The following is a 14,630-nucleotide window of genomic DNA, read 5'->3' on the forward strand; positions in this document are numbered from 1 at the left end:
ACCTTATTACGAATGCTCCTCACATTTAGACTCAGAGCCTTCAGGCTTGTTTTTTTTAAACACTCTTTGTCCTTTTAAAATTCTGTTGTAATGTGGCCCTTTTTGATTTTTGCCCTTGATTTCTCTTCCCTCTACTCTTGCTTTTCTCCTTCCTACCTTTTGCTGCTGCCCCATTTTTACTTCCCTCTGCCTCCCTGCATAGGTTCCCATCCCCCTGCTATATTAGTTTAAACCCTCCCCAACAGTACTAGCAAACACTCCGCCTAGGACATAGGTTCCGGTCCTACCCAGGTGCAGACCGTCCAGTTTGTACTGGTCCCACCTCTCCTAGAACTGGTTCCAATGCCTCAGGAATTTGAATCCCTCCTCCCTGCAACATTCCTCAAGCCACGTATTCATCTGAACTATCCTGCAATTCCTACTCTGACTAGCACGTGTCACAAGTAGCAATCCTGAGATTACTACCTTTGAGGTCCTACTTTTTAATTTAACTCCTAGCTCCCTAAATTCAACTTGTAGGACTTCATCCCGTTTTTTTTACCTATATCGTTGGTACCTAGATGCAGCACGACAGCTGGCTGTTCCCCCTCCCCCTTCAGAATGCGCTGCAGCCACTCCGAGACATCCTTGACCCTTGCACCAGGGAGGCAACATACCATCCTGGATTCTCGTTTATGGCCACAGAATTACCTATCTGTTCCCCTTACACTAGAATCCGCTATCTCTATAGCTCTCCCACTCTTTTTCCTGCCCTCCTGTGCAGCAGAGCCACCCATGGTGCCATGAACTTGGATGCTGCTATCTTCCCCTGGTGAATCATCTCTCCCAACAGTACCCAAAATGGTGCATCTGTTTTGGAGGAAGATGATCGCAAGGGACCCCTGCACTACCTTCCTTTCACTGCTCTGCCTGATGATCACCCATTCCCTATCTGCCTGAGTAACCTTTCCCTGCGATGTGACCAACTCACTAAACGTGTTATTCGTGACATCCTTAGCATCGCGGATGCCCAGAGTGAGTCCATGCGCAGCTCCAGTGCCGCAATGTGGTCTGTCAGGAGCTGCAGCTGGACACATTTCCTGCACACATAGTAGTCAGGGACAATGGTAGCGTCCCTGAGTTCCCACATAGCACAGGAGGAGCATGACATGGGTCTGGGCTCTCTTGCCATGACTTAACCCTTAGGTTAACTTAATTTGGCAACAATACCAAAGGTTTCCTACTGATAATAAAAGAAGAAAAAAGATCAAATAATCACCAATCCACCAGCCAATCACTTACACACTTGGCTGTGACGTCATACTTCAATTTCTTTTTACTTCTTTGTTTACCTTCTGCCCCTGCACCAGATGGCCTCTCCGGCTTCCGTTGGCTACTCCTGTGGCTGCTCCCCAATGGTCAAACCCTTTTATGTGCTTCTCTGAAAACCGCTGGCTACTCCTGTGGCCGCTCCCCAACGGTCGCACCCTTTTATGGGCCTCTCCGACTGCCGCTGGCTGTTCCTGACTTGCCACTATTGGGTGTGCTCGGGGAGTCACCTTATCCAGGGCGGTGTAATCGATAGTCAGTCGGTAAGACATGTCAGGTTTCTTTACTGGCCACACAGGTGAATTAGTGGAGGTATTACCTGTTTCACAATCTCTTGCCTCTCTAATTTCTGCACTATCTGACAGACCGCTGCCTCAGCTTTGGGTCTTAATGGGTACTGTCGGTGAGCTTTGTGTTCGGGTCCAGGAATTTTGATTTCCCTCTAAATATTCCATATCCTTTCTTTTGCTGCGGGCATTGTTTACTGCAGTGACCTTCTTGATTGCAATTAAAACATATCAGAGGGGCTGCGCGGGGGGTGTTCTTCCTCCCCTTTTACTTCTGCTGCTAATGTAACTTGCCATTATTTTAGCTATCTTCTAGTTGTTCTGACTTTAACTCCTCTACATGTTCTACCCACTCCAAAGTTTCATCGTAATCATGCCCCATTTTAAATCCCAACTTAATTATCTTTTGATAGGCTTCTCCTAGCTCATCTTTAAACATCCCGTGCTTGAGGAATTTTTGCATTTTTTGCTATGGCTGTGCACCGCACTATCCATCCGGTCCCGTTTTTTTAATCTCTTCCAGCTTATTTATCTTAGCTTCTAACTCTTGAATTTGTTTTGTTTGAGTATCTATTTCTTTTATCGGCCCTCTGTAGCAGGTGAATATTATTACATAAGCTTTCTCCGTTTTATTCTTCTTCTGACTATCCCATCATTTCCTCTGTCTGTCAGGTGAGTCTTCTGGCTGCCATCCTTGCTTTTTCACCTCTTTTATTAAGAAAACCAAATTAATAATATCCAGTATAAAACAGCTGTCAATGGAAAGGGTTAACTCCTTTGCAGGTTTGTAAGAAGGCTTGATGTTATTACGTGACTGCGTAATTTTTTAAACCTTTCCCGATATCAGAATTTTTCTCAAGTCTTTGTGCCTTCAAAACTTGCTTAGAAATTAGGAATCTGTTAAAACAGCAGAAATTATTAGTAAAGCTGTCATTATCTTTAAATAAAGCATTCTCATCGGGAAAGACAGAATTTTAGGTTAAACTCCAATTGTTTCTAAACTTCCAATTCAAATACTTGCCAAAGGTTTTTTAATTGATTTTAAAACAAAACCACACATTTTTAATAGCTATTTTGTTTACTGAAATCCAATTTAAAATAAAGTACTGGCAACTGTGGCTTATTTTTCTTAGCTCTGTAAATCATAGTCAAAACAATCAGGGAAACTGCTACACGTTTTACATTTTCACACAAGTTTTATACTTGTGCTCCTGCTTGTTTAGACTGTTCGGGACCTTTCCTCGATTAGCACCGTCCATTTTAAAAAGATTTTCATACCCGAAATTTAAATCTCCTTTACTGCAGTGAAACTTTCTCGTAATTTAAAATCATTATCAACAAAGAGTGTCTTTTATCTCTTTTCCAATATTCACACTTTGAAACAAAGCTGAGATTTCACTGTGGCCATTATGAAAGTTCGGCTTTCATTGGTTAATTACCCTCCAATTAAACCAATATCTTTTCCACAGCCAATATCAACTAGTATCCAGTAAGTTGCGTCTTTTTCCATTTAAATCTCCTTTCTTCAAATTAGTTTTTGTATCTAATAAAGATTTCACACAGAGGATTTCTGTCTCCGTGAATTTGTTAATTTAAACTACATAAGACAATCACAAACACTTTTTCCCCCCCAATTAGACATTCAATGGTTTCCTTTAGCAGCTGTAGCTTTCAAGGTTGCATCTTTTATCTTTTGATAAAAACAAGCTGTCCTTTGTGAATTCAACAGTCAAGAAAGCTTCCACGCGAACACTTTCACTTAAAGACAGATATTCACACCAAATTTTCATTCAATACAGCTTATCCTCTGTTTTTTCAGCAACTTAATGCATGCCATTTTTTGTCTGGGTACGATAACCCCTCTACCAGATGCCGTGTACTGTTTCCAAGCCCTTGGACCCCTCTAACGTCTGGCCGGACTAACAATACTGCTTTCCTCCCTAATCTGGTTACTCCGACTGGAAGTGTTGGTTTTATTTTTTATCTTTCCTGCTAGCATTTATAACTGGGTTCCTTTTGGTCCATATCTCAGAGAACCCCCTTGGTCTTCATTTTATCCCACTTTAGGCCAGTTTTCCTAAACATCTTGGGGTCCCACCCCCCTTTAGGTTGTATTCCTTCATGTTCACGCAATACACCTATCTCTTGGTCATGTTTCTAGATCCTTTTAGGTTGTATTTCTCCTTGTTCAGGCAATACACCTATCCCCTACTTGTTTTTGTCCTTCCGTGGTTCACTATAATTTGTTCTACAGATTACCCCCCTCTAGTTCTTTATATAGATTAACTTCTTCCCTGTCAATGCTACAGCTGCAGGTGGTACAAAAAACATACTCACTGCCATTGCTAGCTGCCACATCACTTAGGTCGGAGGGTCTGCACCCTGCTCGCAGCACCAATTGTTGGGGTAAAAGGAAGACTTCTCTTCCTTGGGGTGGACTACCTGATATAGGTAATCGACACCTCACCCTTCGCCCTCCGTATAACGACCACGGAATCAAACAAACAAAACTTAGGTTCAATCGGCTTTATTTCGAGCAAATGCAAGGGAAGGTTCAATCGAGGAACCTTCAAAATACAAGAGGTTTCAAGTATAATTTATACAGGTTTTGGAGAGGAGCTACCCTCCTACAGAATCATCGATAGGTCTATTGCTATCAGCGGAGTTACATTAATTTGTTGTCTCTTATCAGACTGGCTCTGAGTGGTACATGCAATTGTCCATCTCCCATCATATGTTAATTGTGTTTGTTCCATGAGTTGCACTTTGCCATAATCTATATGGCACCTGAAATATCTGTTGCAAAATACTGGCTTTCTTATCTCTTCCTCAGAGACTTCTAATCAAAATTGTAACTGCTGACTTCTGCTGTTTTGTTATGTGTTACTAAGGTTAAGGATGAATTACCCATACAGTTTTAATTCATTATAAGTGTGCTATACCTACATAAGCAAGTGTTACATACAATAGGCAATTATAATCCATACCATCACCGATTCCTCAGACCCTCCTAATACTGATTAGTTCACTACCTTCAGCATTGTGTTCTGACCACCTATCTGTCTGCTCTTTGCCTGCTACAACTGTATATCCCTTACATTGTCATGGACAGATGTATCTGCAACAGGTAGATTGGTGAGGATGAGGTCAAGTAGGTTTTTCCCTTTTATAGGTTCTCTCACCACCTGCCGCAGGCCCATTCTGGTAGCTATGTCCTTCAGGGCTCGGTCAGTAGTGGTGCTACCAAGCCACTCTTGCTGATGGACATTGAAGTGCCCCACCCAGAATACATTCTGTGCCCTTGGTATACAGTGCTTCTTTCAAGAGGTGTTCAACATGGAGGTGTACTGATTCATCAGCTGAGGGAGGGCGGTAGTTGGTAATCAGCAGGAAGTTTCCTTGCCCATGATCTGAAGCCATGAGACATCATGGAGTCCGGAGTCAATGTTGAGGACACCCAGGGCCACTCCCTCCTAACTGTGTATCACTGTGCTGCCACCTCTGGTGGATCTGTCTTGCCGATGGGATGGTGATGGAGGAGTCTGGGGCATTGGCTGAAAGGTATGATTCTGTGAGTATGACTATGTCAGGCTGTTGCTTGATGCCAGTCTGTGGGACAACTCTTCCAATTTTGACACAAGTCCTCAGATGTTCGTGAGGAGGACTGGGCTGGGTGTGCCATTCTCTTGTCCGAAGTCGGTGCCGAGTGATCTGCCCCATTTTATTCTTATTATTCGTTTCTGTAGCGATTTGTTACAACTGAGTGGCTTGCTAGGCCATTTCAGAGGGCAGTTAAGAATCAACCTCACTGCTGTGGGTCTGGAGTCACACATAGGCCAGACCAGGCAGATTTCCTTCCCTAAAAGACATTAATGAACCAGATGGGTTTTTACAACAATCCAATAATTTCATAGTTACCATTACTGACACTAGCTTTTTATTCCAGATTTATTTAATTAATTGAATTTAAATTCTATAGCTGCCATGGTGGGATTTGAATTTGTGTCTCTAGATCATTAGTCTAGGCCTCCAGATTACTAGTCTAGTAACATCAGCACTATGCCACCATTCCTGGATGGAAGTGCAGTACCCGCCATATTGGGTAAGGACAAATAATATGCGTTCTTTACCCACAGCACAAACAGGCATTCGGCCATTTTCATGTGCAAGTAAGGAATCTAATGCCTGTTTGAGGCTCCCTCTCCACGACTGGCTTGCCCTTAGGCAGTTAGTGCCATCGCCGCCTGCATTTAAGGAAACCAAGCCTAGGGTTTGCTTCCTAGGCCCAACCAAGATGGCAAGTAACTTACCTGAATGTGGAGCCAGGAGGAGCATGAGTGCTGTTTCCTACTCCACATTTAATGAACTGATGGTCGCCACTCCCCTTGCTGATCTCACCTGCTCCCTGTCCCTAGCCCCAATCTCACACACTCTTGGCCCTGATAACGCCGATCCCTGGCCTCCTGATCCCTAGCTCCATAATTCCAGGACCCATGATTTCTGGACCCCAATCCCCGGCCCTATGATACCCAGATCTGCAATTTCTGGATCCCCGTACCCCCATTCCTGATCCAATTCCCCTGGACCCACTTACCCAAGGGACCGCTGCGATACTAGCAGGGGCTTGATCTTGATTCACCGATGGGCTCTGATACCAAGCTGGGTCCGTTATAATGAGGCCAGTGGCCTAATATCTGGGGAGTGATGGGCCATCATACAGACGCAAGGAATGGGCCAATATCTCTGCCACCTTCTCTCTGGCCCTGTCGATCTCTGAACTTCATTCCTTATATATCTGGTTTCCCATTGTTTCTCTTGTTGCTTGCCTGTTGCTCCCAATGCTTCTCTGTTCCTGCATGATAGCTCTTCGGCCTTTTTCATTTCTAACTGTGAACATGGGACTTGAGCCCATTCGCTTCTGACTCAGTGGAGAGTGGATGTGATGGAAGATATTGCTGTTTGGACCAGTGATGAGTCAGCTCTTTTCTATATTTAATGATAATAATAAGATAACAGCTTTGTTAATACCATAAATGTCACTTGCAAACTGCTTCAAATAATAAGTTTCAATTTAATCTTAAAAGATATGTGAGCTCAGTCTTATGTTATCACAAAAGATTTGTGAAACAGTTGTTCATTTTCAGTTTTATACATAAAATGTGCTAAAAGTTGTATTTCCGGTGCAACTAAATTGTTCTCTTTTACATTTAACACTAGGCTAAACAGTTGTTGACAGTTGAAATTTTTGTGTTTGATGGATCAAACATGGTTTCCATGGTGAGTTTTGCTTTATTTATTTATTAATAATTTTTTTTTAAATATAATGGAAAATTGAACTGAGGGAGCTTGTTAATTGGGATGGTATTGCCACGATTAAGAAGAAGGCAAAACATACACAGCAAGAAAATACCCAGATATGCTGAAATTGCATGGCTTTGACAAGTAAGCAACAATAATTAATAAATAAAAAAAATTGATCATAAGATAAATAGATTGCAAATTGTCTTTTAGTCAATACGGCCGTAGTTCAGGGCTGTAAGTATATGCAAGTTTACATTTGTAATCATCAGTGAAAATGACTTTAAAAACTATGCTGAACCATTTTCTAGTTTCATTGGTGTACACAAGTCAGTTTCTTACTGAAATAAATACTTTTTATTATGTAAAATTTTTAAAACATGCCTACTAGTGCTTGTGCACCTAAAAAAAAAAAAAAAAAAATGAGCGCAATTTGAAGAGCCTGCTCGAATGGTCGCAAACGGGCACAATTGTCAGAAACTCGCCATCCTCATTACTTTGAGCTGGGCGCGTGGCCAATTTTGTGGGAGGGGCGGGCTTCAGGTGAAACATTTTTTAAACCAGCGTTAAAGATCGCAGAAACTCGAATTACTCTTGACGTAACGTTTAAATTCCTCGATCTTTTATGCTGGTGTGGCCAATTTCACCTGGATTAGTGCTGATAAAACTAGTGCAAACTCTGCACTTTGTATACTTAGTTATGTTCTGTTTCTAAAATTGCTGAGACTTGTCACACCTGATGGATAAGGGTTTTAGGCAGCATTACTCACGTGTGTGTTCTGGTAAAGCAAATTGCTTCATGAAATTGATGTTGTGATTGCACTGATTACTGAAACCTGCATACTTTTAAAGATATCACATCATTAAAAACTACATTGCAGAATTGCTGCAATGCAGTTTCCAATATTTCAATTTGGTAGCTGCAATGGTTTTGGGAAGGCTAGTTTCTGGCTGTTCTAGGACTGCAGCTTGCCTGAAAACTCCCTAAAAGATGATGCCCCCTTTAAAAACAGTGACAAGTTTTCTCACAACAGTACAGGAATGACCTGTGTAAATTAGATCAAATCTCAGTAAAAAGTATGGTGTAGATTTAGAATGGGATATCCATTTATCTTCAATTAAAGACAAAAAAATGAGCCCCAATTTTACCCTAACCCACCTGGCAGGAATGGGTGGGTTCAGGCCAGACAACCATTTTACACCCTGTCCAATTTTACTTTCCGGGTGTCTGACCCAAACCACCCCATTCCCACCAGGTGGGTTCAGTTAAAATTGGAGCAATGTTTTCCTTTTAATAGCTGGCTATTTTGTAGTTAAAATAATTATTTCTTGGTTTCATCTCCAGAAACAAACAATCTATCTTAAAGATGCCAATGATAATGTACCTGTATTTCAAAATGCTTCTTCATACAAAGTATCTGTTTTTGAGGTGAGTCATTTTCAGTTTTTATCATTGAAACGTTTGGAGTACTGTGTGATGAAATAGCCATTAACACTGTTTTAACTTTGGGATTTGGTTTCAAATCCAGCCCAAATTGATGCAATGAAATAAATATTGGTGCTCTCAATCCATTTTCAGTATAATTAAACTAGCTGTAATGTGACACAGATAGGCAAAATAGACTACTGTGGAAGTGGAAACATTCATACAGTGGGAGACACTGTTTTTAAGCGTTATTCAGATATTTCTCTCATACTAGTTGCCAAAGATCATTCCTGTAGGTAAACCTTCAATCCCCATGAACTAGAATATGACTTTATTTGCACAACATCTGGTAAGGTAGTGCTGCCCAGAGGTCAAACAGAAACATCTGTTAGTGTGAATTGACACAAATGTTCTGATATTTATCTTTTGATATTGGGAAACTGAAACTGAGATTGATTGATTTTTATTAGGTAAGGGTATTAAAGGATATGGAGCAAAGGCAGGAAATGGAGTTGAGGTGTAGATCAGCCATGATCTAATTAAGTGGTGTAGCAGGCTCGAGGGGCAGAATGGCCTAATCCTGTTCCAAATGTTCCTATGTTGGAAGAATAAACACTCTATCAAAATATGACAGGCTATAAACTGCGAATTAGGTTTGTTAAAATTAAAGATTAAATAATAGCTTAAAGTCATTTCAGTAAATTTCACTTGGTTATAGACTCTCTAACTTATAGCTCTTCCAATATGAAACTAATAAAATACACACTACTTTGTCAGCTCTCAGGAATATTGGACCTGCACCATCATAACATAGCTTGTAATTGAGGCTTTGTCCACCTGCACAACCCAACAAGCATCGCTTTGGCAAATGCCATCTTTCCAACTTGATATCCAACTTCAGAGATCCAAAAAAAAGTACTGATCTCCTTCATATTTGCCTTTGGTGTATGGCAGTCTCAAACTACAAGGCACTACTGATAATGAATGTACAGACCAAATGCTGTATACTACAGCTGCAGCAGGGCAAGAATCAGATTTCAATGAAACTTTCATTGTATATAGAGAAAGATGGTGTGTGGCAAACAATACCTGGATGATATAAACATTAGTTGTGACTCATGCTATAAAGTGAAGATAACAATGGCATTTGCATGTGATGAGATCTTTTGGCAGGGAATCTTAGAAAATAAATTATGGTGTGGGCCAGGCTTGATGGACCAGCTGGTCTTTTCTTACCCGTCAATTTTGTATGTTCTTCAATAATGCAGGCAGCATCACGTTGGTCGATTTTACACCATGGAGACAGTTGAGTACCAATTCCTTTCAACAGGAGCAATTGCCCCCTCTGTCTGGATATTGCACTCCCTGCAACAAGGCACCCAGTTCCCCAACAGTTGCAGTCATGGGACCAACTACTTATGTAGTTTTAAAAACATTGCAATGATACTTACAATTATGGTTAGAATTAAGACATAACTGTAATACTTTAGAAGGTTGAAAATTAATTGGAATTATTTGTAGAAAACTGTGATTAGCAAACTAAATTAATAATGTGACCAAAGTGTGTCTTAATTGTTACTTGATTTAATGATTTGTATCTTTTTGTTGGACAGAATGCAACTAAAGGTACAACATTATTTACTGTTAAAGCAGTGGATAAAGATGAAGGACTTGCTGGAACAGTACAGTATGCGATTGTCGAAGTAAGTAGAACTTTTAAAAAATTTGCTCATGGGATATGGGCGTCGCTGGTAATTTATTGCCCATCCCTAATTTCCCTTTAGAAGGTGGTGGTGAGCTGCCTTCTTGAACCACAGAGGGCAGTTAAGAGTCAACCATATTGTTGTGGGTCTGAAGTCCCATATAGGCCAGACCAGGTAAGGACTGCAGATTTCCTTCCCTGAAGGACATTAGTGAGTTAGATGGGTTTTTACGACAATCCAATAGTTTCATGGTCACTATTAGCTTTTTATTCCAGATTGATTTAATTAACTGAATTTAAATTCCCCAGCTGCCATGGTAGGATTTGAACTCACGTCTCCAGATCATTAGTTCAGGCCGCTGGATTACTAGTCCAGGAACATAACCACCTGAATATTATATGAGTATTACATGAAATATGAGAAATTGCACCAAATCTGACTTAATTTACATTATGTGTTGTTTCTGGCTTTCTGATTGGTGTGATAAAATATTTTTGAACAGTAGTCAGCTTTGAGTGAACTGCTACTTGACATGATCCAACTTTATTTTTGGAATAATTGCTCCATTAACGATCAAAATAAATGTTGAACTTTTGTTTTGAAAAGGGAGATAGAACAACTGAAAGCAAAACAGGGCCATCCCACTGCACCAATGGTTTATCTTAATTAAGTTTGTGAAAATATTCCAAACCAATATACGTTGCACTCTTCCTCTGGCCATGTCACACCTGAATTGGGAATATCTAATTCTGAAAACAGGTGGAAAATTATATGAAAAGTGGAAAATATTCCAGCACAAACATCACTCATTTAGATGAGCATAAAAATCACCACTAAATAGCGACATATTGTCAGGTAAAACCCTCCCTGTTACTTGTTTATTTTTCCTTAAAAGCCAATATTTTGTTTTTATAGCAATATATAACAATTTTCAACACCACTACCATAGCCATTGTATAAACAGAACAACACATGCAGGCCCAACTGAAGACAAGCTACTCATGAACTGTCTGCTCTTGTGTTGTGTGATTGGTTCCTCTCATTGTATGGGTCATACAATAATGAGTCAGAACTTATTTGATATTCTCTAAATTGCTGATTATATTTTATTTCTCACCCTGTTACAGGTCCTGCCAGATGCTCCTTATCTTTTTGAAATTCAGCAGACTGGAAATGTTATTTTGAATGGTACACTGAGTTACGCAGATAAAAGCAAATCCTATCAGTTAACGATCAAAGCTTCAGTAAGGTTAAATTACTTCTATTGAATTACTTTATTTTTTATTCTAATTGTTTGAGTTATGAATAATTTACCATTTGTTTTATAGGACTATGGTGGAATGCATAATGGAAATTTTATTATTCAAAGCACTACTGTGTTCGCATTTATTAATGTAAAAGATGTCCCTGACATGAACCCTGTATTTCTGAACATCCCGTATCAAACCACAGTCCCTGAGAATACTCCAATGGTATGTACGAGAATCTATTTCACTTTGTCCAGAACAGTAGAACCAAAGGACACGGCCTGCACTTGAAGGGGGATAAATTCAAAATAAATCTGGGGAAGCAATGACTCCAATATATACTGGGAGGCGGGAGGGGAGTCACGGGGGCTGGGTCAAAGCGGCTGGGAAACCCGGAAATGCGGTTAATGCGGAGGTTTTGCAAAATTTAATTGCAGGATCTCATTTAATTTTTTTCTCCCTTTCCTGGCTGGTAGCCAGCCAGATTGAAAGTGAGCTTGGCTGTCGGGAGGGGGGGGGGGGGGGGTGTGGAGTGGAGAGGAGAGGAGGGAGGGAGGAGATCATGGATGGAAAGTTGTTATCTAAAAATAATTTATTTTAACCACGCACCCACCCCAAGCCACCCATTCTTGGGGATTAAAATTCCACCCAATATGGCAGTGAGTGAGTGGTCAATCTATGGAGCAGTCTCCCAATGGAGACAATGGAAGCAGTTTGCATTGATTCGTTCAAATGCAAATTAGATAGATTTCTTTCAGAAAATAACTTTTTGAGATACAGTATATGCGTAATTAAGATATGGAAGAAACATAGACTTGCATTTATATAGAGCCTTTCACGACCACTTGATGTCTCAAAGCACTTTGCAACCAATGAAGTACTTCTGGAGTGTAGTCACTGTTGTAATGTGGGAAACGTGGCAGCTGAATTTGCACACAGCAAGCTCCCACAAACATCAATGTGATAATGACGAGATAATCTGTTTTTGTTCTGTTGATTGAAGGCTAAATATTGGCTAGGACACCGGGGATAATTCCCCTACTCTTCTTCGAAAAATTACCATAGGATCTTTTACGTCCACCTGAAAAAGCAGAGGGGACCTCGCTTTAACTTCTCATCCGAAAGACGGCACCTCCGACAGTGCAGCACTCCCTCAGCACTGCACTGGAGTGTCAGCCTAGATTTATGTGCCCAAGTCCCTGAAGTGGGATTTGAACCCACAAACTTCTGACTCAGAGGCGAATGTGCTACCCACTGATCCGCAGCTGACATGTCGTAAGTCTAGTGTGCTTGGGAGAAAAAAAACTTGGTTCTCAAGTTCTCCACCATTGGAGTTTTCCCATTTCCGAGTCTGTTATAAACTAATTGACAGAGATTGATTATTGTAGTTCATCAACAAGTCCATTATCATTGTATCATGTGACTACCAGGATAGTAAAAGGCAAACTAGATGGACCTTGATTTTTTTCTTCTAGCAATTCCTATATTCCAAATCCATTAATAACAAATCCTTATTATTTTTCTATTGAAAGGTGCTTGAAACTATAGTTTAGCACAGACAAAGCTATTTGCAGTTAATTCATAAGAAAATCATTCTATTGTGTACCAACCAGTTCTTACAGCCTGTTCAGTGGCACTGCTACTTCTTTAACACAATTCATTGTTCCCGGTTGTTAATTTCAAAGATTGTGTGAGATTGAAAGCCATTGGCCTTTTAAAGCTGCAGTACTTTCATGATTACGGTAATTTAAGTGTATTTTGCTAAAGTGTCCTGAAAATCATAAATCTCACAGGGTCCAATCTGGCATGAGGCTCTGAATGTAAAACTTGCAGTCAATTCAGGGATTGCACCTAAACGGAAACTCCGTGAAGTTTCCATCTCGACAAACAAGTTATTTCGTCCACAATTTCGCTCTCAATCGGTATTAGAGCTGATTCTGGTGGTATGCTGTCTGCCCTGCGAAGAAAGAGAGGGAGCAAAAAGGCCAAAGGGAGCGGAAGATCGAATGCGTTGGGGGAGGGGTGGCAGGGAATGAGGGTAGCGAGGCAGATCGGAAGGGTCGGTAGGGGAGATTGGAAGGGTCGTGGGGGAAACAGAAGGGTTGGGGGAGATATCGGAAGGGTTGGGGCTGTGATCGGAAGGAGCAGGGGACGATCGGAATGGTCTGGGGTGAGATTGTAAGGATTCCGGGGGAGTTTGGAAGGGTCCTAGGAGGGGTGGTGTTTGGAAGAGTCCTGGGGGGAGATCGGAGGTATTGCGGGAATGATCGGAAGGGCAGAGGGAAGATTGGAAGGGTCAGGGGTTAGAACGGCTGTGTTGAGGGTGGGGACCGGAAGAGTTGAGGTGGAGATCTGGGGGGGATGGGAAACGTTGGGGGAGTTTGGAGGCGTCGGGGGCGGGGGGGTGGTGGGGAGATTGTAAGGGTCAGAGGGAGGTCAGAAAGGTCGAGGGGACATTGGAAGGGTCGGGAGGGGGAGATCGGAGATGTTAGGGTGGAAATACAAAGATTCAAGGGAAATCAGAGCAGCCGGAGTTGGGGGAGAGATCGGAAGGGTCGGGGGTAGGTCGGAAGCCTCGAGGGGAGAATGGAGGTTTTTTTGTGGGGGAAGGTCAGAAGGGTCAGCGTGGGAGATGGGAGGCATTGGGAAGTAGACCGGAGGTGTCATGGGGAAAGATAGAAAGGGTAGAGTCGGTGAGAGGTCATGACTCAGGGAGGTGTTCAATCCAGCAGGTCAGTGGAAAGGCACGTGAAAGATAATTACCTGCTGGTTTATTGCTGGGTTTTCTGAGGCCTGGAAAACCTGGCTGGCCAGGGTGAAATTTAAAATGGCGATCAAATCTGAGGCATGCAGCCGCATTATACTATTTAAATGAGCAACGCGCCTCCTGAGAGCGGGTTAGATGCTCGCTCTCCTTCCTTCCTCTTTAAAAACCAGAAATGTGTGGGTTGGCAGCGGGTTGGGGTCGGGTTTCAGATTTTTAACGTTTTTTCATCCCAACCAACCCAAACCCATTTGTTTTGAGGGGTTGAAATTCCCCCCTTGTATTCTGTCAGTGCACCACAAAAAATATAGAGGTAGTATTATTATGTAAAAATCCCTTGCCAACTTCTTCCTCGCCCCTTGCTGACGAGTGCATGCCTTGCATCAATTAAGGGAGCACTCAAGAAGTGTGCGCCCATTGCAAGTGCCATTTTGGATCCAAAACTGTACTTACAGCACCAATACAGCGGATGCTAAGAAGCCGAATTTTGCGGCTACTGTGTACTTCAATGTGTTTAAAATCTATTTGTAATTTCTCTGGTCTCCTTTTTTGAACATTGTGTTTCAGTACTCATTTCATTTCAGGCCCAATACAGAC

At 41.6% G+C, this 14,630-nt stretch overlaps 1 protein-coding gene across 1 annotated transcript in view; it reads left to right on the top strand.

The window, feature by feature from the left end:
• The window catches only part of cdhr2 (cadherin related family member 2), a 187,953-nt gene that overhangs the window by 62,544 nt on the left and 110,779 nt on the right, over positions 1-14,630 (top strand). Inside the window, exons 6-10 of the mRNA XM_070877658.1 lie at positions 6,813-6,872; positions 8,239-8,322; positions 9,933-10,022; positions 11,150-11,266; positions 11,351-11,494. Of these exons, the coding sequence (XP_070733759.1) occupies positions 6,813-6,872; positions 8,239-8,322; positions 9,933-10,022; positions 11,150-11,266; positions 11,351-11,494 (495 nt within the window). The remainder of the gene's footprint in view (positions 1-6,812; positions 6,873-8,238; positions 8,323-9,932; positions 10,023-11,149; positions 11,267-11,350; positions 11,495-14,630) is intronic.

Source organism: Pristiophorus japonicus, chromosome 4 (genome assembly GCF_044704955.1).
Source record: "Pristiophorus japonicus isolate sPriJap1 chromosome 4, sPriJap1.hap1, whole genome shotgun sequence".
Lineage (NCBI taxonomy): Eukaryota > Metazoa > Chordata > Chondrichthyes > Pristiophoridae > Pristiophorus > Pristiophorus japonicus.